Consider the following 23,594-nt stretch of genomic DNA (forward strand, 5'->3'; position numbering starts at 1 on the left):
AGCTGGTGCTGGAGGTTTGCTAAGAGACTATCGCGGTGTATGGTTAAAATGTTTTTTTGCTAATATTGGCAGTTGTGGATCGATAGAGGCCGAACTCTGGGCAGCGATTCATGGGCTTTGTCTAGCTTGGGAAGAGGGTTTTCGCCAAGTTATTTTGGAGACAGATTCCTATATGGTTGCGGATTGACTAAATAAGCAGAGTGTTCCAAAGCTCTCTCTTTCCAATTTGATTAGTGTGTGCCGGAAGTTTGTTCATCAAGCTTGGGAGGTGAAAGCAATTCACGTGTATAGAGAAAGGAACCGGGTTGCTGATTTCCTTGCATCTGAGTCTCTCAACCATGGCAATGGGCTAACGATTCTTCAGCATCCTATTGTTGGCATTCAGGGTCTGCTTTGGGAGGATTTTATTGGAGTTGCTTGGCCTAGGCGAGTATTGCAAGTAGAGGTTTAATCCTTTGGTTTGTTTGTGGGTATTCTCCCTCCCTAGTATCAAAAAAAAAATATCCTACATCGTAAAAATGGGAAAAGAAAAACACAGGGAAAAATGCTTTTAAAAACACACAGAATAATCACGTTGACAACTCACTCTTTTATTTTATTATGTTTTTCAACCGGGTTATCAGATTTAAATCTTGAAAAAATTACATGGAACCCGACTCTATTAATGACTTATTGGTTTTATGTACCTCCCTTTAATTGGGGTGGCTGTTGGCAGTGGTGGATGCAAGATGGGATAACTTTAATTGGGGTGGTTGTGGCAATGACACATCTGTTGGGACCCAGACCGGAATAATCTGAAATCTAACAGAGTCCCTTAAAAGTTTCATTTTGAAACAATTGGTGATTATATTATAACAAAAAGTCTTTGGATGCTAAAAGTGTAACAACTCGTAGCTTTGGGTGTTGTAAAGTATAATCAACACTTCATTTTTATAGAAGAGACTTCTTTGATATAGAGTTTTTTACACTTTTAGATCAACTTAATAATTTTCTTATTGATGTGTGTTCTGCAATTGATTTCTTAGAATTGAAGAAAATGATCAGTCATCTTCCTCAAAAGTTTGTTGCCACTAGAAGACATGGCCTATACACAGACTTTTTGAGTTCTTTGACATTGATTTTACCGTTGATAGCACCTCTTAAAGTAGATCGCACCTCTTAAAGTGGAGAAAGCATTTTCTATTATGAACATTATCAATAATGGAATTTGGAATAAAATGGGCAACTTTCCCACATCCATATCCTAGAACTCATCAGATATTTAGACAGCGTGAGACTGTGAATGGAAGTTGAATTTCATGTCATGACCATGTTTTGGATAATGTATGTCGCTATATATGCATATATATGGATGACGGGTGCATGGGGGTGATTGCTGACTTCAACAACAATCTTTCACTTTTTATATGCCTGTGCTTTCTTTGATTGATCCATCTCACCTTTTTTTAACAACGAATACAGGCTTTGCTCATGAATGGTTTCACGGTGTCTATATATATAATTTTATACCTGGCGGCTACAATCAGTGCTCTCCATCCGACCTAGTTAGTGCTGCAGGTCCACAGCAGCCATGGCTGAGCCAAACGTCTGTGCTCCCTATCTATCTAGCTATCACTTCAATTCTAATTGTGATTCTTATTGCTCTAAATGTCACAATTATATGGTTTTTTCTTTTTCTTTTTCTTGTCTGCAAATGACCATCACTTTTTTTTTTACAGGTTACAATGATGGTGATAAAGGTGGATCTTCAATGTGAAAAATGCTACAAGAAAATCAAGAAAGTGCTCTGCAAATTCCGTCGTCAGTCTCTCTGTTCTAAATTCTAACTAATATATATAACTTCAACTAATTTTCTGTATTGAAAATGTCTGAGTTATCTATGTGTGTGTGTGGATTGATTTTTGCGAACAAGAGAAATTCGAGACCAGGTATTCGATGAGAAGCAGAACACTGTGACAATCAAGGTGGTAGGTTGTAATCCTGAGAAGGTCATGCAGAAGATACGCTGCAAAGGAGGTGAATCTGTCAAAGACATTCAAATTAAAGTCCCTCAAAAGCTCAAACCACCACCATCACCGGATTCCAAACCACCACCACCACCGGATACCAAACCGCCACCACCACCGGATTCCATACCACCCTCACCGGATTCCAAACCACCACCACCAGCGGATTCCATACCACCATCCTCACGGGATTCCAAACCACCACCACCACCGGATTCCAAACCGCCGCCGGTGCCACCACCGGCGACTCCACCGAGGATACCACAACGAGCTCCGTGTTACCCACCACTGGTAGCGGCTTTCCCAATACCGGTAGCGGCTTTCCCAATTGGGGTGTGTTGTAGGGAGTGTAATGAAGGACGAGAGGGTGGGCCGTGCTACCACGGGCATGGTCCACATGGATATCCACCGCCGCGGTTTTATGGTGGCTATTGTGGACCACCAGTTTGTGAAAGCTCGGGTGGAGGTGGATACAGAGGTGGTTATTGCTTCGACAGCCGTGATAATTGTTTCTGTGAAGAAAACCCCTCTGCCTGCTCAATCATGTAAACATGTACAACCCCTCTTCTTCTTCTTCTTCTTTTGTTATTTGTCAATAATACACAAAATATTATTGCGGGGGATAAGGAGATATTGTTAAGATTGATTGATAGTACGAGAAAATAAGGTTGTATGAATATGACCGAAACCTTACTCGACATGCATGACTGCATATGGTTGGAAGAAGATTGACTTTAATTTTTCTTGTTAGATATCTTACGTTGCCAAACATGACAGATTAAGATTTTTTTTTTTTTTTTTAATCTTGCAGGTGAGAAAGATGTGAGAGGGGACCAGCATGGGATGTATGAGAAGTTACCTGTCTACCTAAAGAGAGTGGAATTAATGGTCGTGGTTTAGTTTTAAATTTCTTATGAAATTTATGTGTGTGTGTTTGAATCTATTGGTGGAGGTGTTTTGAAGATTATGTTATATATTAATATGAAAATTGGTATCCAGTGTTCTTAGAACAGTGGGTAAATGACATAAAAGTGTTTTGAAGTCTCAAAAAAAATTGTATTGGAATATGTATTTTAAGTTTAAAAAATTAAGTGAGAGAATGTTCATTTTACATGACATTATATGTTGTGGTGAATTATTAACCATTGCGACACTTGTTAACAAGACCCTATTAATGTTGGTTTATATTGTCTCAGGTTTTGAGAAACCTCCTAGTTATGAGGAGATGATGTCGGATTTTTTGTTTGGTGGGTCTTTGATACCCTTACGTTGCCAAACATGATAAATTAAAATGTAAAGTGAATGAAGCTCCAATGGAGGTCATGACAATCTCTCCAAAAAAGTGAGATTGTCATGATCTCCAGATCCAATCACAAAACGTGTTGTGATTCTTTTTAGGTCTAATCATAATAATATCATTAATCTTTAGTTGGCTTTTGACGTAAGAGTTTATTTCCCTATTGCATCTGAAGAATCTAGATTCACTAGGACTCAAATCATGGTTGTGCACATCGTCAAACAAAGTTATGACGGGAGTCTTTGCCTGTGTACATTTTTTATCAAACCTCCCACATATAAAAAGAAGATATTTGTGCATCACATTACTATCCTTTGTCTCAACAGAAAACCCATTAACTTGTCCATAATCCTTGTAAAAATTGAACGTGTCATCAACAAAATCAAATAGCATCCCATTAACCTGCACATTCGATGCAACAGTCTCGATATTGTCATCTATGTTGTCCATTTGATCTACAATGATTTTGCTGTCAATTTCATAGATGCCCTCCATATTTTCACTGCATCTAATTATAAGAACAACGACAATTATCAGGAAATATATTAATCAACAACTTAATTTAATGAATATGAAACAATGTTTAATTACACTCTCTCTTAATCAATGCAATGTAAAGTAAATGTTATGAGTACAAAGCGTTTATCAATAATCACTCATATTGATAAAAGTAAAAGTGTACACCATCATATAAAAATAAGGTTGAAAGCATTTGCCTATATGCATTAGTATGTGTAATTACGTTCTGCCTGTTTGGCACAGCATAAGTGGAAGCGAATCCGCTTCCGCCTTCCGTTGTGCCAAACAGCATAGCGGAGCCAGCGGATCTGCTGGCGGAGCTTCTTTTGCATTTCCTCTCTGCTGCAACTTTTTGTTTTTTTTAATTTTTTAAAGTGTGGGTCCCACACTTTTATATAAAATATTATTATTTAATGATTTAAATATAAGTATATTTTAATAAAAAAATAAAAATTAATATTATAATACTTTATTTCAACAGTTTTTTCGCTAGCGTCAGTTTTTAGTTCACCAAACACCTCACAACATATTTCACAGCTTAAAGCTCAGCATATTTTTCACAGCATTTCTGCTAACATTGAAAATCAAGATTTCCGCTCTGGCAAACAGAGCCATTGTTAATATGCACGCTAAATACAACGTAATAAAGGTATATCAATACTTAAACTAACCTATGCCATTAAGGAAATCAGTGTCAATGGAAGATTGAACCAATAGTGTTTTTTTGCCTTGTAAGCACTTATCTAATTACAAACTAATTACATTGATTTTTTTTTTTTGAAAGACTCACAGACCACACACACGCTAAGCCATGTCTGAGGAGCATAAAGGCCACCACAGCGGATGGAAAACTACTCAAATCCCAAACCCTCTGGTGAGAATGGAACCCTAAACCTCAAGATCTTGGGCAGACAAACTAATCAACCAGGCTATCTCCCATTCTCTAATTACATTGACTGACGACAATGTAATTACAATATGCGCATACTTAATTCGATCTAATAACTTGTATGTCCTTTCAACTCCGGTGAAAGTAGGAGACAGTCAGTCTCTACGGATAGAATGGAGATTACTAATTCAAACTCAAAAAATCTTGACTCTCGTGACACTTTGGCTGATGTTGATAGGTTAGAAAGTCTGGAAAAGAATAGGAGCATGGCAGGAAAAGCAACTCTGTTCGAGGAAGATACAGAACGAGTCTCTGCCACTCAATTTCAAATTTCAAGGAGTGCTGGTGGAAAAGGTAAAAGGAGGTCAGTTTCAAAAGAGGTCAATGCTAGTAGAAAAGAGAGTGGGAAGAAAAAGTGACGCAGCGGCTAACTAGATAACGTTCTAGTTTGTACGTTCTCCACGAGAATAGAAACAATGAGATAATTTTAGTGAGAAATCAGTCAGGGTCGTCTCTAGTATTTTGGAGGCCATAGACAAGTTAAGAAACTGAGGCCCTCATTCCCTAAAATAATTTTTTTTTTATAAATATGAAATCCAACATATCTAATAAATTCAAAATGCAATATAATTAGTTCTTGAATACAAATAAATTATCACCAATATCCAATAAATTAAGCGACTCAAACTCATAAATTTATTACATCAAATGAAACTAAATAACGCTAAAACAAATAACTCATGGGGGAGGGGCCTCACTTGTACGGTTCGGATTTGATTTGTTACCACAATCAAAGTTATAGGTCAATGAATTGCACTTTTTAATTTTTATGTATGTGATGGCGTGTCATTTTGTGTTTTGGTTAATGGGCTTGTTTTCTTAAATAGCAATATATTAGGATATTTTTTTTCGAATTTGGGGGTTTCGCAATTCCTTAGAGTCTACAATTTATATTCAATGGTGAAGAAAAAGACATACAAATTTTAAAAATGAAAAAACAAAAATATAATGTGATGTGACACATCTCTCAAGCCATTTGGATTCCAATTGTAGACTCTACAATTTGAAACTAATTGCGAAGCCCCCTAATCCATTTTTTTCTTATATCAATTGACAAGTACACTGTATTGTCTATATACACCTAAAATGCTATACAATTTAATAAAAAGTGAGGCCTCTCCCCCATGAGAGGCCCTAGGCGACTGCCTGTCTGGCCTCCCCTTGGAGCCGGCTATGAAATCAGTACTGACAACTCAGTGTAGTTCTTCGTTTCAAGCTGCCTTTTTATTTCTCATACTTGGCCTATAACTACGGCTATCAAGCCTCAATGCTAGGCAATTAAAAGGAAAGTTGAATGTGAAATCAGTAAAGACTAATAGAGACAAAAATCAAAGGAAAATGTCAAACATATTAAATCTCCTTAGATCGTGGAATTGAGCTGATCCTCTTGTCAATGGTTGCCGTGAATGCTGGAATTTCATTAAATAGCCATGACTTTCTATATTGAGAGTCTGTCCTACATCAATTCTCCCCCTCTAAGAGAAAACTCGTCCTCGAGGTTGGTTAAGGTAATGAAGGTGCACCATGATACTTGTACATGTCCTGAACATTGAAAGTCTTTGATATTGTATAGCTGTCTGGAAGGTCAATGACATAAGCATTATCACTGATCTTATGGAGAACTGGGAATGGACCTATCTTTTTCTGTACGAGCTTGTTATATTCTCTGGCTGGTAGTCGTTCCTTTCGCAAATGAACCATTACTAGATCTCCTTCATTGAATGTTTTGCGCCGCCGGTGCTTGTCACCTGCAATCTTGTACCTGGCAGCAGACTCTTCTAGCTTCTTCTTAACTTCCCCATGAACATCAATAACGTTATCAATCATATGATCAGCAATTATGATCATACCTGGGAGTCTTGGTAGAGGCACCAGTTCTAGAGTATGTAATGGAGGCTGAATATAGACAACTGCGAAAGGGGATTTTCCGCTGGACCGATTTGGTACATTATTGTATGCAAACTCAGCTTGTGGTAGAGTGTTATCCCACTGTTTCGGGTGCTCCTTAACTAAACAACGTAGGATATTCCCTAAGGTGCGATTGGTGACCTCCGTTTGTCCATCCGTTTGAGGATGACAAGTACTACTGTATTGCAGAGTAGTATCAAGTCTCTTCCACAAAGTGCGCCAAAAATGACTAAGATATTTACTGTCACGATCTGAAACTATAGTTTTTGGCAACCCATGCAATCGAACCACCTCCCTGAAAAATAATTGAGCAATATGTGAAGCATCAGATGTTTTCTTGCAAGGGATGAAATGGGCCATTTTTGAAAATCTATCAACCACCACAAAGATTGAATCTGCTCCTCTTTGTGTTCGCGGCAAACCCAGTATAAAATCCATTGATAGGTCTACCCACGGGCCACTTGGTACAGGAAGTGGAGAATAGAGCCCGGTATTTTGCATTTGACCCTTTGCTGTTTGACAAATATAACATCTCTTGATGAACTTCTCAACATCACGCTTTAGGTGGGGCCAAAAATATCGAGCTTCGACAAGTGAGATAGTCTTGTCTCTCCCCATATGTCCACTTAGCCCTCCACTATGTAATTCCTGCAAAATATGCTCGCGGAGTGAGCCCTTCGGAATACAGAGACGGTTATCAAAGAATAAAAACCCATCATGTATTTGATACTTGTCAACATTTCCAGTTGAACAATCCCGCCAACCTTGCTCAAAATCCTCATCACTAGCGTACAAGTCTTTCAAGTAATCAAATCCAATGATTTGGCTTTGAACAGCAGTTAATAGCATTATTCTACGGCTCAGAGCGTCGACAACTTTGTTGAGTTCGCCAGATTTGTGCCTAAGAGAAAAAGTGAACTTATGTATATATGAAATCCAACGAGCATGCATTCGATTTACCTTAGAAGAATTGTTTAAGTACTTGAGAGCTTGGTGATTTGTGTTGAGAACAAATTCTTTTTGTATGAGATATGACTCCCATTGTTGCAAGGTGCGGACAATTGCATACAATTCTTGTTCATAAGTGGACCATTTACGCCTGGCTTCGCTGAGCTTTTCGCCGAAAAAAGCTATTGGTCTCCTGTCCTGAGTTAGGACTGCCCCAACTCCCACTCCAGAGGCATCGCAATCCACTTTGAAAATTCTATCAAAGTCAGGGAGGGCGAGAACTGGTGCACTTGTTATCTTCTCTTTCAAGGTAGCAAAGCTTTGCTCCGCTTCTTGACTCCATGTGAGTTGTTTCATCTTCAAACAATTAGTAAGCGGGGCTACAATAGTACTGAAGTCTTTCACAAACTGCCTATAAAAGGTGGTCAAGCCATGAAAACTCTGAACCTACGTAACCGTCTTCAGCGTCGGCCACTCACGGATGGCCCTCACCTTCTCTTGATCCACTTTGATACCATCCGCACTCACCACAAAGCCCAAAAAAATTAAGCTATTCACCAAGAAGCTACACTTCTTCATATTAACATACAATTTGTGGCTTCGCAGTACTTCAAAAATCTTCCTCAAGTGTTGGAGGTGTTCTTCCTCATCATGGTTGTAGATTAGAATATCATCAAAGTAAATGACTACGAATTTTCCAATGAAAGGTTGAAATACCTGGGTCATCACCCTCATAAAAGTGCTCGGAGCGTTGGATAAGCCAAAAGGCATGACCAACCATTCATATAGCCTTTCATGCGTCTTGAATGCAGTCTTCCATTCGTCACCGGGGCGGATGCGAATTTGATGGTGCCCGCTCCTCAAATCGATCTTAGAGAATATTTGTGACCCTGCCAATCTGTCAAGCATGTCATCTAGCTGGGGAATTGGGAACCGGTATCGTATAGTAATTTTATTGATAGCCCGGCTATCAACACACATTCGCCAACTACCGTCATTCTTTGGTGTTAAGAGAGCAGGTACAGCCACGGGACTCATACTTTCTCGGACCATCCCTTTCTTGAGAAGATCTTCCACTTGCCCTTGTAAAATCTCGTACTCCTTGGGACTCATGCGATAATGAGGTAAGTTGGGTAGGCTAGACCCGGGAATAAGATCAATATGATGTTGTATTTCACGTAGTGGAGGTAATCCAGTAGGTAACTCATCTGGGCCGATATCACTGAACTCTGCTAATAATGGTTGAACAAGATCCGGTATTGGTAGTGTCCCACCTCCTTCCTTGGGTATCAATAGAAGATTAGTTCTGGTATTCACATTTACCTTACCGTGTGGTTGCTTCATTGGGGCAAGGATGAACTTCACATTTACTGCCATGGTCGCCCTAATAACATATGACTGGCGTCCATGTCAACAACATCACACACCACCTGGTCTTTATACTTGCCAATGGAAAAAAAAACTAGGCACTGCTCGGTCACTTTTGTTTCCGTCACTTCTTTAATCCAGCCGATGCGATATGGAGAAGGATGTGGTTTGGTAGATAACTGTAACTTTTCCACCATAACCCTGGAGATGATATTTTCACTGCTTCCACTGTCGATTATAAGATCACAGACACGCTGATCAACAGTACACCTGGTCTTGAAAATAGTACGACGCTGAGTCTCGTCTGTAGTCTTTGGGGAATACATCAGATGTTGAACTACCAAAAAGACTCCTTCGTCCTCGTAGTCATTATCATCTTCCACATGGGCTCCTTCCTCCTCAAAATCTTCCTCATGTGTAGTCAGATGGACCATCTTATTCTGACGGCATTGGTTGGAATAATGGCCTGCTTGACCGCAACGAAAACACTTGTTTCCTCTTGGAACTGCATACGGGTTGCTGGAATTGGATCTACCCACGGCCTCCTTGGTTGGTTGTGGAATCGGTTGCCGTTGGGATGGACTTGGTCTTGCCACCTCATCTCGTGGCCTTGGTGAAGCTTTCTCCTTAGTCCATTCTCCCTTCGGGGGAATTGTTGAAGATTGATAAAATCCTGGGTTACGATTTCCCCTCCTATTGAGCTGCGACTCAATCTTTAGAGCGAGTTGAATCGCACTAGATTCACGAATATTTACATGAGCACCGAGTTTGTGGAATTCTGTAACATACTCCTGCACAGTCTGGTGCGTCTGCCGACAATGCTGGTAACGACTGAAGAGTGTTTGTTCATAATCGGGGGGAAGGAAGTGCTCAACCATTAGTTGCCTCATCCGTCGCCAAGTACGAACTCGCCCCTTACCCTGGCGAATCCTTGCTGCTTGTGTTTGATCCCACCACGCTGTCGCACCTCCTTTGAGTCGATAGGTCACTAGCTTCACCTTCATATGTTCTTCAGTACTCCAGTAGTCAAAGAATTTCTCCACGTCAGACAACCAATCTAGAAATTCCTCTATAACGAATAACCCATCAAACTGAGGAATCTCAATCTTCATGCGATAAGTGTTTTGTCGAGGCCCTTGATTTTGTGGTGGTACAGCAGGTGCTTCTTCATCCTCACATGAATCATCATCAGGAACCAGTTGTTGCCTATGATTGTCGATGTCATCACGAGGATCAAACCTGGCATACCTTGGTGGCTGCACGTTGTTGTTCTGTACTCGAAAAAGCCTAGTCAATTCTGTGAGCATAGCTTCTAAATTTTACAACCTGCCATCGAATGCCTCCACTGCTTCCTTGGTTGCAAATTGTTCAGCAGCAGGGATCTGTTGGTTGGATCCTCCTCCAGACATGATCAAAGGTAGATGGTATTGTGTATTGAGTAGGGTGGCCAAGGAAAGCTCCGCCTGATTCCGGAGACAGCTCCGATACCAATTAACGCAGCGGCTAACTAGATAACGTTCTAGTTTGTACGTTCTCCACGAGAATAGAAACAATGAGATAATTTTAGTGAGAAATCAGTACTGACAACTCAGCGTAGTTCTTCGTTTCAAGTTGCCTTTTTATTTCTCATACTTGGCCTACATAAAGGCGAGTTACAAAGTTCAATACTATGGCTATCAAGCCTCAATGCTAGGCAATTAAAAGGAAAGTTGAATGTGAAATCAGTAAAGACTAATAGAGACAAAAATCAATGGAAAATGTCAAACATATTAAATCTCCTTAGATCGTGGAATTGAGCTGATCCTCTTTGTCAATGGTTGTCGTGAATGCTGGAATTTCATTAAATAGCCATGACTTTCTATATTGAGAGTCTGTCCCACATCAAAAAGTGGGCCTAGTGTTATGGTGGATCAGAAGAATGGGCTAGATTCGGTGGATAAGGGGAGAGCCCAAAGTAGTCTTGATAAGGAGGCTTTGGTTGTCATAGGATCTGATCAGGTGTTGGGCTGCAGTAGTCATGGGCCTGAGGAACGGGTGAGTCAGGAGCCCAGGGCCAAGAGAAGCAAAGGAGAGGTTTGCAAAGAAGAATGTGAAATTGGAAGGCAGGGTCAGGCAATCGCTAGAGTCGGTTCGACTAATAATGATAAGATCAAAAAAAGAAAGAAGAAAAAAGCTGGTAGAAATCTTTCTAATGACGAAAAGAGTTCGTCCTGTTCCAATGATAGTGGTGATATCACGCAGTCAAAATGGGCAAAATTTTCAAAGCCTGAAGAAGAAGATAGAAATACGAAGAGAAATTCCAAGCGAAAATTAATTCGAAAGAAATCTGGATGTACTCAAGGCGCTATGAAATACAGTATGATGTTGGCTCAGCTCCAGAAACCCACGAAGAGAAAGATTAAAAGACTAAGTCGCATAATTCAATCGGAAAATGAGTCTGTGAAGATGGCGAACAGCTCTACTGAGTCTGACAAAGTGGCGGATATTTTTGTCTCTGATGAAGGAATTATCAACAGAAATAAGATCTTATATTTGGTAGATAGGAGTTTGTATGAGGACAGAGCCCTAAGTAGCAAGCAATCTACGGAGGCGACAGGTAATTCTGGTTCTGATGAAGGGATAATCAACAGGAATGGAATCATTTGCATATCGGAGAGAAGGACTCTAGAGGAACATACAACTACAGATAGTCTAAGCTCCAATATGTTGCAAAGCAGGCCGAAGGATGAAGCTAAGAAAACATGGGGATTAGGGAATGCGGTGGGTCTGAGCAGAACGGAAGAGGATTCTGAAATTGAAAGTGAGATGCAAATCATAATCAGCAGTGAAAATCAGGAATGGGAGAATATTCATCAAAAGGGCACCTGATAGGGTCCGTTCAGCTTCTTCTCGTTGGGTTAGGTCATTCCTTCATTATGGTCAGTTTACTTTCCTGGAATATTAGAGGTGTTGGTAGTTCTTTGAAGAAAAGAGCTGCCAGGAAGTGGATTAAGGCCAAAAATGTTGATTTTGTTTGTCTTGTAGAGACTAAGCTTTCTGCTGCGGATTCTTCTCTTGTTAGATCCATCTAGGGTTCTGATACCTTTGATTGGATATCTTGTGATGATGTGGGTCTCTCAGGGGGAATCTTATGTATTTGGAACCCTAATACTTTCTCTATGCACTCTGTTACAGTGGGAGACAGATTTATCATCTTAGAAGGAATCTTTCCCTGCCATAACTTCAAATGTGTTATAGCTTCTGTTTATGGTCACAATACAGATTCTATGAGATTGGAGCAATGGGAAAACATTATCAAAATTAAATCTGTCAGTTCTCTTCCGTGGATGGTTTGGGGAGATTTTAATAAAGTGCTTCTTCCTGAAGAAAGATTAGAAGGCTCTTCAGGCACTAGAGGGATGGACTGGCTCGGAGATTTTGTAAATTGTTATAATCTGATTGAGGTTCTCCTTAATGGAAAGAGATTCACTTGGTGCAATTCTAGAAGTATGAGCCGTATTGACAGGGTTTTCTTGGATTCAGATTGGTTCAATAAATTTCCCAGCCTTTGTCTTCAAGGTCTTAGTAGGGGGCTATCTGATCATAGTCCTCTTCATCTCTCTTTGATTGAAATTAACTGGGGTCCCAGGCCTTTCAGATTCTTAAATTGCTGGTGGGAGCACCCACAATTTAGTCAGTTTCTCTGCTCTACTTGGAAAGGGTTGTCTGATCTCGTTACAGGCCAGTTTAGCATTGTTTTAAAGTTGAAATTGCTGAAATAGTCACCGAAGGAATGGAATATAAGCGTTTTTGGAAACATCAATGACAATCTCAAGACAGTGGAGGAAGAAATTGATAAGCTGGAGAAATTAAAAGAATGTAGGGTCCTTAACAGCAGTGAGGAGGCTTCATATAAAAGATTACAATCATCTTTATGGTCTTTAAATAGACATCAGGAATCTCTGTGGAGACAAAAATCTCGAGCTAAGTGGATCAAGGAGGGAGATAGAAACACTAAATACTTTCATATAGTTGCCAATATTAGAGGGAAAAATAAAATGATTATTAATCTAGCCATTGCCTCAGGAATAATCTCAGATCCTATTAGAATTAGAGAAGAGGTGTTTCTCCATTTTCAAAGCCTTTATTCAGCTAATTTCAGGAGAATGATATCCATGCCTAGTCTGGTGTTTAAATCCATCAGCGGTGATTTGAAAATATCTCTTGAGCTCCCTTTTACGCTTGAAGAAGTTAGAGAAGCTGTTTGGAGTTGTGGTAGTGATAAAGCTCCAGGGCCTGATGGCTTTAATATGGGATTCTACAAAAACATGTGGGAAGTGGTCTCAGGGGATATCATGAGCATGATGGATAGATTTTATCAATTTGGTCACCTTTCCTTGGGTGTCAACTCTTCTTTTATAGCCCTTGTTCCTAAGATTCCAGGTGCTGACAGTCTAAAGGAATTTAGACCAATTAGCCTGATCAGTAGTCTATATAAGATCATCTCCAAAACTCTTGCTAATAGGCTAAAGAAGACCCTACGGTCAGTGATCAGTGAAGTACAAACAGGGTTTATTAAAGGTAGGCAAATCATGGACTCAGTTTTAATGGCGAATGAAGTTGTGGATTACTTAAAGAAGAGAGGTAAGCAAGGCTACATCCTGACGATAGATTTTGAAAAGGCTTTTGACTCTATTCAGTGGGAGTTTCTGGAAAGTGTCCTTCTCAAGATGGGCTTTGGTGATAGGTGGGTGGGATGGATTACGGAATGTGTTCAAACTGCAAAAAGGGCAGTTTTGGTGAATGGCTCACCTACAAATGAAGTGAAGTTAAAAAGAGGAGTTAGGCAAGGAGATCCTTTATCCCCTTTCCTGTTTATTCTTGCAGCTGAGGGCCTCCATCAAATGCTTAGAAAGGCTATCAGCTTGGATTTGATAGAGGGGATTCCTGTGAAGGCTGGAAGGGCAGTTTATTCCCATCTTTAGTATGCTGATGACACGGTCTTTTTCAATCCCAATAACGAAAATTCTTTGATGAATCTAAAAAGGCTGTTGCGTTGCTTTGAGCTTGTATCTGGGTTGAAGGTGAACTTTCATAAGTCTTCTCTGGTTGGGGTTGGGATTGATGAGGTCTCAGTTAAAAATATGGCTATGATGTTAAAGTGCAAAGCTGAAACTCTTCCCACGAACTATCTTGGAATGCCTTTGGATGGTAATATGAGGAAATCCAGTATGTGGGAACCTGTTGTCAAAAAAGTGGAATCCAGGCTTGCAATGTGGAAGTCAAGGCAGCTTTCAACAGGAGGAAGGTTGACTCTAATTAAATCTGTGCTATGTAGCTTACCAACTTATTTCATGTTCATCTTCAAGATACCTAAAAGAGTAGCTAAGAAGATTGAAAGGTTACAAAGAAGATTCCTTTGGGGAGACTCTGACTCAAGAAAGAAGTTACATAATATAAGCTGGGATCATGTCACAAGGCCAGCGCATAAGGGAGGTGCTGGTATAGGAGCTATTTTAGAAAAAAACAAAGCTTTTCTTTTGAAATAGATCTGGAGATATAATGTTTCTTCTGAAAGTGAAAATCTGGGGTGGAGGAGTTTGCTGAAAGATAAATATGATCTGCCTGATTTGATTTTGGAGCCATCAAATTCTCAATTATTGTCACTCAACTGGAAGAACATCCAGAATTTATTGAAGGCTGCTGATGGGGGTATTGAAAGAGCAATTAAAGAATGTCTTGCTTTTAGTGTGGGCAATGGGGAAGTGGTTAAATTTTGGGAAGACCTTTGGGTGGGCAATTCTCCTCTCAAGGATTGTTTTCACAGGCTTCATAGATTATCAGGAGCTCATGATCAATCGGTGGAGCACTTTGGTATTTGGGATGGACAGTGTTGGAATTGGAATTTAATTTGGAGAAGAAATCTGTTTCAATGGGAAGAGGAGCAAGTTAGAGATCTTGTGAATGCCATTGGGCATATAGTAATTTTTCCTTTCAAAAAGGACAGAATTATATGGAGGTTTGCAGCAGATGGGTACTTCACTGTGAAATCTTTGACCAATACGGCTGACTCCTACTCTCCTTCTGTCTTGGAGTCTTCTCTGTCTAAGGTGTGGAAGGGATGGGCTCCTCCAAAGGTAGAGTTCTTCAATTGGTTAGTTCTTAGTGGCAGGATTAATACAAGAGCAAGGCTTCACAGAATATATATTGTGGATTCCAACTTGTGTCCAATTTGTTGCTCTCATCCAGAAACAATTGACCATCTCCTTCTACATTGCAATGGAGCAAATCTCATTTGGTATAGAATAATGAATTGGTGGGGTATGGCCTGGTGTGCCCCAAAATTGGTCACCAATCTTTTTGAAGAGTGGCTTTTCTTTGCCTCTGGGAAAGATCAGAAGAAGGTTTGGTCTATCTTATTCGCAGCGGTCACTTGGACTCTATGGACAGAAAGAAATAAGGTGGTTTTCGAGGATAGTTAGTTAGAATGGGGGAATGTTCTGTATTTGATTTTCATCAGATTTGGCTTATGGCTCAAAGCGCTTAAATTACCCCTTCCTTATAGCGGTCCAGATTACATGACATCTAGTGATGGGCTAAAATTCAAATCAAACCTCAGTAAGACAGTTAGGTCTAATGTCTTCTGGATTCCACCTTCTCAGGGATTCCTTAAATGGAATACTGATGGGTCTTTTCAAAAGAATAAAGCCGGTGTAGGTGGTGTGTTAAGAGATAGTCATGGAAGATTTATTTGCATTTTTTCGGGCCTTGCAGATTCTGTTGATGCCACTGCAGCTAAAGTGAAAGCCATTAGGAGAGCCTTGGAATTATCTGTGGAGTATGAAGTTTCTGAAATGGGTAATTTGATTATTGAATCAGACTCTTTAAATTCTATCACTTGGCTTAGAAAGGCGTCTTGTAATCCTTTGAAATTAGACCAGGATTTCAATGCGATTAACAATTATCTACAAGTTCTCCCCTCAGTTACGTTTAATCACACATGGAGGGAAGCTAATAGTGTGGCTGACTCTCTGGCAAAGCAAGGAGTTGACAGAATAGAGATGATGGTGGCTTAGTTCCCTAATTCTGATTGATGTATATTCTGCCTTGTGCATGTTGGTGTATTCTTCAGGGTTTGTGGTGTTGGTGCTGCTTGGGTTTTAAGGTTCCTCTGTTGTGGCATGTTCTCATTGTTGTCCCTTAGTAGATGCTTCTCTGGAGTTACGGGGTTGTGCACTTGTTTGGTTTGGTTTCTTGGAATTTGTGGGAGGTTAGGGTGTGAGTTGTTCTCCCTGCTTGGTGTTTCTGTGTTTGGAGGTTTTGGAGGCTTTGCAGTTTTCAATCTTTGTTGTGTTGGTTGCTCTTGTGGCTACTTGTTTGGTGTAGTTTGGAGCTTGGTTTGATTGCTTTGTTGTACGGGTTGGTTTTGTTGCTCCGTCTACTTTGTTTTGGAGATTTTGGAGGCTTTGGTGGTGTGTGCTTTGCGGGTCTTTTGGAGTCTTGTGTTTCTTTGTGGGAGGTTGGTGGAGCGATGGGGGTCTATTGACTGGGTTTCTTCTTGGTGCTGGTGCTTGGCCTCGTGCCACACACTAGCTCTCCTAACTTTATTTTTTGCTCTTGCAGGTAGTATTTTCAGATGATATTCAGTTCAATTTCCTCCTAATTAGGATTATGGTGGTCCTTGCTGCTGTTTTGGAGTACTTTTCAAGCTGTTTTTGGGGCCTTCCTATTGTTCTTGGGCCCTTCTCGTGTGGTTTTTCTTCTGGAGAGCTCTTTTGGGCTTCATGTGTCTGTTTGAAGGAAGGGCAATAGGTTTTCCTTTATCTCTGTAGCTGCATTCCATTCTCAAATCACCTTAATATTCATCACCTTGGGGTTTAAGCTAGGTGGACTACTTTGTTCTCTTCTTTCCTTCCCACAAAATTTCCTCTATTGTACTTTATCTTTTCAAGGGGTGATAAGTTGATGTTCTTCGATCTTAAAGGCCTTTGTGGAAGTTCTTGGCATAGCTTCAATTTAGATTACTCTCTTTGGTTCTTATGGCGGGTTGTCTTTGATTGATTTTCAAGCTAATTTTCAAGGGCTCTCTGCTTCATTCTCTTTAGTTTAATGTTGGTCAAGAGATTGGACCTTCTGGTAGGTTGGGTCTTATCCTTCGGTTCTTTTTTCTCTTCTTTCGTATTTCAGTAATAAAATCTTAGATTTATCTAAAAGAAAAAAAAAAAGGAACAATTGTAACCAGTATCAGACCCAGAACCCTAGATTGCGTACCACTCATGTTTTCTTTTTTCTTTTTTAAAAATATATATATGAAATACTTAGTTGGTTTGCCACGTACATATATATATGCTTAAATAAAAGGTAATTGAAAATGGTGGGGCATTAGTTCTTGATCCACGTGCACGATATCATATGGGGTTGCATACTTGCGTGGCCTATTATTTGCTATTGACCAAACTCCATGCACCAATTTACTTGGCTGACTACAATAATTTATGCAAGGAATCATTCATGAAGGGTGATGAGTTGGTTGGGGATGAAACCTTTTATAGGGCTCACCATTTGGTCAACGGGTCTAGGCCCGGCCTGCTCGAAAGTAGATCGGGCCTGGGCAGTCCAGCCCGGCCCGACCCCTTAGGCAGGTCTGAGCTCCATTTTTGGAGCCGGGTCGGGCTCGAAACCCGACACTTCGAATCAATTTTGGTCCGGTCAGAGCCCGAGCCCGAGCCCGACAGTATTTTTATATATATATTTATGTAGATATAGCATGGGTCCTACCACAGTAGCTGCTTTCTATGTTTTTTAACGAAGCAGTTACCGAGCAGCGGCTTTAAATGCCGACTTTGTTTGTAATTGTTTTGCAACTACACATATACTACATATTTATGTAGATATAGCATGGGTCCCACCACAGGATACTTGACAAAGCAATTTGTTTGGGTGATGATATGTTTGTGGTCTGGTCTCTTTTGCTTTGGTAAGATGTCCTTCTCTTGATCAAGAAAGAAATAGGCTAGAAGGTTCATTCAATTTGGTACTGCATGTTCTGGAATCAGCGTCTTTCTTTGTCTTCATCATGCATGCTATGGATGACCTTACACCTGTTTTCCAACGGTGGATAAATCACACTTCCTCATCTACACGATAAGAAAGAGCCTAAAAATGTCAAATTGATAGCGTTTTTGTTCCTTTTGTTACTATAGTTGTGTACTATACCTCTTTTCTTTGTAATGGACAAAACCAGATTTGACCCGCAATTCTTCATGCTAGTAATAGAGAGAACTAATATTAGGTAAATAATATTAGTTCTCTTAAAAATCAAGTTTGAATTCTAACAAGATGAGAGTGTGACAGTGAAAAGGAACACTTGTAACAAAATCTTGCACCACCGCGCCGGAAGCATAACTAAACAAGGTAGAGCTAGGATCAATGGTACGGTGGAACAGTTGATTGAACAGATAAATATCAAGAAAACAAATGAAAATCATGTTGGTAAGAGATGCAGAAATCCTATGTCCAGAACAAATGAAGAGTTCTTCTTGTCATCACTAAACAAAACACTCCAGAAGAAGGGACCTTTGTGAAACCCAATAATGCCTACACCAACCCCTGTACGTATGAGATCTATTTAATTCTCAGAAGAGATAAAGTTGAATTATCTTTAACAAGAGCGAGCTAGAGAGAAAGCTAGTGATGGCTCGAGATACTTGGATTGACAACCCATGCCGAAAGTGGGTAGCTCTACACCATAATTGGGAGCAAAAATTTCGTTGAAATTACAGCAGTACTGTTGCCGGTGCAGTTGTCCTTGCATAGTTCAAAATATTGCACCCAAGACCAAGACTAAGACTATCCTTCAGTGCCGGGACCCATGCTATATATACATAAATATGCATATATATATATATATATGTCCATATTGAAAGAGAAATTGCTTTTGCATGTGCGGTATGTATTCATATAATAGTTTTCCTTCTCGTGGACCTGGTTCACATTTATCTAATTATTTGTCTATTTTGAATTTAAGGGTTGATGTGAAGCAGAGGAGAGAGAGAGGGACATGGTCACATGGCGTTCTCGGCTCCTAATTGGTCTAAATTTGTACGGAAGATGTAGATTTGTTGCTGTCATTGTACTACGTCACACTTCTCTTTTCTCCTTTTTATTGTTTTAAACTTTAAAGCTCTTATTTTTATTTTTATTTTTTTATTTCTACACATCCCATCCCATGCCCCAAATTCTCTAAAATTATTATGTTGTCTAATCTCCAATCTCACACATGTAATTATAGCATACATTTTAAGAAAATAATTATGAACCGCATCATCATCACTTTCCACTAGGTCGCATACGCATTGTTCTCGCAATAAAGTTACTAGTGTCTCTTTACCAAAAAAAGTAAGGTTGTCATGATCTTCGATTCCAATCACAAACGCGTTGAGACTCTAGTTAGGTATAATTCTAACAATATTATTAATCTCTAGTTACCTTTTGATGTTGGGGTTTATTTACCTATTACATATGAAGAATCTAGATTGACTTAAACACAAATCATGGTTGTGCACATCGTCAAACAAAGTTATATATCTCGCACTTTCGATCCATAGAAAGACAACCTACAAGCTTAGCCTTGCATTCATTCTTACTATAACCACGATGACTGACGAGAGTCTTCGCCTGTGTAATAAATTTATTAAACCTTCCACATATAAAAAAATATATTTGTGCATCCCATTACTCTTCTTTGTTATTGATCTCCTCTTAACAGAAAACCCATTAACTTGTCCATAATCCTTGTAAAAATTGAACGTGTCATCAACTTAATCAAATAGCGTCCCATCAACCTACACATTTGATGCAAAAATCTCGATATTGTCATCTATGTTGTCCATTTGATCTACGATGATTTTGCTATCAACTTCATAGATGCCCTCCATATTTTCACTACATCTAATTATAAGAACAGTGACAATTATCAGGAAATATATTAAACAACAACTTAATTTAATGAATATGAAGCATTGTTTAATTACACTGTCTCTTAAGCAATGCAATTAAACTATGCAATCTAAAATAAATGTTATGAGTACAAAACGTTTATCAATAATCACTCATATTGATAAAAGTAAAAGTGTACACCATCATATAAAAATAAGGTTCAAAGAATTTGCCTATACATATTAGTATGTGTGAATAAGATTTATTCCATTAAAGACAAAATATTTCAAACTTCTTTTTTATTGATCATACAACCCTCAACTATTATTTTACTTCTAAATTTCAACAATCAAATATTTCTCTGATGTTTAGATGTTTGAAAAGTCATAACTCACTCGTTTGAACTCTGATTGATCATATTTTTTTGGCTATGGAAAGAAGATTTGAATATCCACATAATTGTGTCTAGTATATTTTTCTAGATTCGAATATTTTAAAGGTCAAATCGAGACTCAAAGTTTGTGCATCGAAATTGTGTTTTCGACATTAGTGTATTCGACATCAATGAGGTCAGATAGTCATAACACACTCGTTTGAATATTGATTGAGAAGACTTTTGTGACATTCTAAAGGAGACTCAAAGATTCATATATTTGTGTCTAATATTCATTTGGATATGTGAACATTTTAGGGGTCAAAATATAGGTTCAAAGTTTACAAATGAGAGTTGTATTTCTAACATCAGTGTGTTTGACGTCAATGTATTCGGACAGTCATAACTCACTCGATTGAGCTCTGATTGAGACGATTTTTATGGTTTATGATTTGTGAAATTTTAAACATACAATGCAAATAAATAATATGCAGCGCAGATAAATAATATGTAATGCAGATAAATAAACATGCAGTGCAAATAAATTTATATGCAATGTGTAGATAAATGAAATTTACATGCGATATTTTTTTCAAATTATATCGATAAGCGATATTGTTAGAAAGAGTTTTTCACGCTGATTGAGAATATGTAATTTTTTTAAAATTCCGTCATGTATTTTGAGTGATAAATCGTTTTGAAATTTCATTTTTTTAAAAAAAAGTTTAAACTAATAATGTCATACGTGTGAAGAAAATGTGGGAAAGAGAGGTGCTCATGTTACATGCATATAAAAAGTCCAAAGATTATTGATGAGTCATGTATATAATTAAATAATTTTATCAAAAGAAAGGAGACATCTATGTTATTTAATCAACTCTATTATGATTAATTTGAACAAGTCTTTCTAGGGGTAGGTGAGATGAATCAATTAAAAGCAGCACATGCATATAAAAAGTCCAAGATTATCGATGAAGTCAGCAATCACCTCCATGCATCCGTCATCCATTTGCTACATTTACACAAAATGTGGTGATGACATGAATTTCAACTTACATCCACACGTGTCATCATCAGGTGGCTCTCTTATGTCAAATTCGGTTAACTAGTATAAACTAATTTTATGAACTTACTTTTCAACCATAAATACGATGGATATCACAAAAAATTTGTGCTCTCCATTTTTATATATATATATATGAGACTCTTTTTAATTTTTACTCAATTTTATACCTGGCGGCTACAATCAGTGCTCTTCTTCCGATCTAGTTGGTGCTTCAGGTCCACAGCAGCCATGGCTGAGCCAAACGTCTGTGCTAGCTTACTATCTATCTAGCTATCACTTCAATTCTAATTGTGATTCTTATTGCTCTAAATGTCACAATTATATGGCCTTTTTTTTCTTTTTCTTGCCTGCAAATGACCGTCACTTTTTTTTTCAGGTTACAACGATGGTGATAAAGGTGGATCTTCAATGTGAAAAATGCTACAAGAAAATCAAGAAAGTGCTCTGCAAATTCCCTCGTGAGTCTCTCTGTTCTAAATTCTAACTAATATATATATAAGACTTCAACTAATTTTCTGTATTGAAAATGTCTGAGTTATCTATGTGTGTGTGTGGATTGATTTTTGCGAACAAGAGAAATTCGAGACCAGGTATACGATGAGAAGAAGAACACTGTGACAATCAAGGTGGCAGGTTGCAATCCTGAGAAGATCAAGCAGAAGATATGCTGCAAAGGAGGTGAATGTGTCATAGACATTCAAATTCAAAAGCCCAAACCACCACCACCACCGGATCCCAAACCACCAGCTCCGTGTTGCCCACCACTAATAGTGGCTTTCCCAATACCGGTAGCGGCTTTCCCAACTGGGGTGTGTTGTAGGGAGTGTTATGGTCCACATGGATATCCACCGCCGTGTTTTTGTGGCGGCAATTGTGCAACATCACGTTATTACGTCAACAGACGTGATAATTGTATCTGTGAAGAAAACCCCTATGCCTGCTCAATCATGTAACATGTACGTACAACCTCCTCCTCCTCCTCCTTCTTCTTTTGTTATTTGTCAATAATACAGAAAATACTATTGCGGGGTTAAGGATATTGTTAAGATTGATTGATAGTACGAGAAAATAAATTGTATGAATATGATCGAAACCTAACTCGACATGACTGCATGGGGTTGGAAGAAGATTGGCTTTAATTTTTCTTGTTAGATACGTTACGTTGCCAAACATGACAGATTACGTTACTTCTCTTCTTCTTGTTTTAATCTTGCAGGTGAGAAAGATGTGAGAGGTGACCAGCATGAGATGTATGAGACGTTACCTGTGTACCTAAAGAGAGTGGAATTAATGGGTCGTGGTTTAATTGTAAATTTCTTCTGAATTTGTGTGTGTTTGAATGTGTTGGTGAAGGTGTTTGGAGATTATGTTATATATATCTATGAGAAATGCTATCAAGTGTGTATAGAGTATTGGATAAATAATGTAAAAATGATTCGAAGTTTCAAAAAAAAAACTGTATTAGAATCTGTATTTTAAGTTTAAAAAATTAAGTGAGAACAAGTGCATTAGTATCTCTATTCAACAATAACTGTATTAATATTTTCATTTTAAATCTTTACATCATTAAAATATTAGTTTTTTTAAAATTTTATTACTACTTTTGTGGTCTTCCTCACCTTCTTTAGACCTTGGGTATAATGGGTTCGATGGAAGTACTTGAGTGGTGAGGGGAACTAATCCTTTAATAAATTTTATATGGATCCCCATCAAGGGGCACAACTACATCAGAGGTCCATATGACAAGTGGATGGTTTATTTGTTTTTCTTTTTTCCTAGGGTATGTCCTAGTATTGTTTTTGTATTGATACTGCTTTTGGCTATCTCCTTAGATGCCATCTTGTTTCTCTTTTGGTTTTTGTGGAAAATATTATGACTTACCAAAAAAAAAAGGGGCACTTAATTTTGTCCAAACTCATACTTAAGTGCATAAGACCAATGAGATGTGTTTATAGCCCATAACTTTAGGAATCACACAAAATTGGGTAAACCACTCTGTCTCAATAGCCATACCCGTTGGTCTATTTTACAAAATCAAAATCACAGATAAAATAAATCCACTTTATGGTTGAAATTATTCCAACAAGACATTCATTGTTCCGAGAGAGAGAGGGTTTGGGAGAGAATGATAGAGACTGTGGACTTTGAAGAAAAGTTTGATGGGAGAGGGAGAGGAGGTACTCAAAAGAGAGGTGAGTAAGACAGGTGACCTATTGGGTGACCTTGTCTGGATAAGAAGGAAA

General features: G+C 38.7%; 1 protein-coding gene across 3 annotated transcripts; it reads left to right on the top strand.

Moving 5' to 3' along the window:
- The first annotated feature begins 1,463 nt into the window (after window positions 1-1,463).
- On the top strand, window positions 1,464-22,871 carry LOC120005316 (heavy metal-associated isoprenylated plant protein 43). Of its 3 annotated transcripts, none has more exons than XM_038854891.1 (5): window positions 1,464-1,585; window positions 1,719-1,800; window positions 1,915-2,129; window positions 22,062-22,307; window positions 22,568-22,871. In XM_038854891.1, the coding sequence occupies exons 1-4, from the start codon at window positions 1,571-1,573 to the stop codon at window positions 22,302-22,304; spliced, it is 555 nt and encodes a 184-aa protein (XP_038710819.1). In that variant the 5' UTR covers window positions 1,464-1,570; the 3' UTR covers window positions 22,305-22,307; window positions 22,568-22,871. The 3 variants fall into 3 exon arrangements, with proteins under 3 accessions (XP_038710819.1, XP_038710820.1, XP_038710821.1); XM_038854892.1 differs by having other exon boundaries at window positions 1,468-1,585; window positions 1,915-2,105; XM_038854893.1 differs by lacking the exons at window positions 1,464-1,585; window positions 1,719-1,800; window positions 1,915-2,129 and adding exons at window positions 21,505-21,594; window positions 21,728-21,809 and having other exon boundaries at window positions 21,928-22,307.
- Window positions 22,872-23,594: the final 723 nt, after the last annotated feature.

Source organism: Tripterygium wilfordii, chromosome 9, assembly GCF_013401445.1.
Source record: "Tripterygium wilfordii isolate XIE 37 chromosome 9, ASM1340144v1, whole genome shotgun sequence".
Taxonomy (NCBI): domain Eukaryota; kingdom Viridiplantae; phylum Streptophyta; class Magnoliopsida; order Celastrales; family Celastraceae; genus Tripterygium; species Tripterygium wilfordii.

Bases quoted from the DNA above. Each gene is read 5' to 3' on its own strand.
- LOC120005316 (XM_038854891.1), top strand. The intron at 1,801-1,914 runs GTCAGTCTCTCT...TGCGAACAAGAG, and splicing joins AGTGCTCTGCAAATTCCGTC to AAATTCGAGACCAGGTATTC. The intron at 2,130-22,061 runs TCCATACCACCC...CAAATTCAAAAG, and splicing joins AACCGCCACCACCACCGGAT to CCCAAACCACCACCACCACC.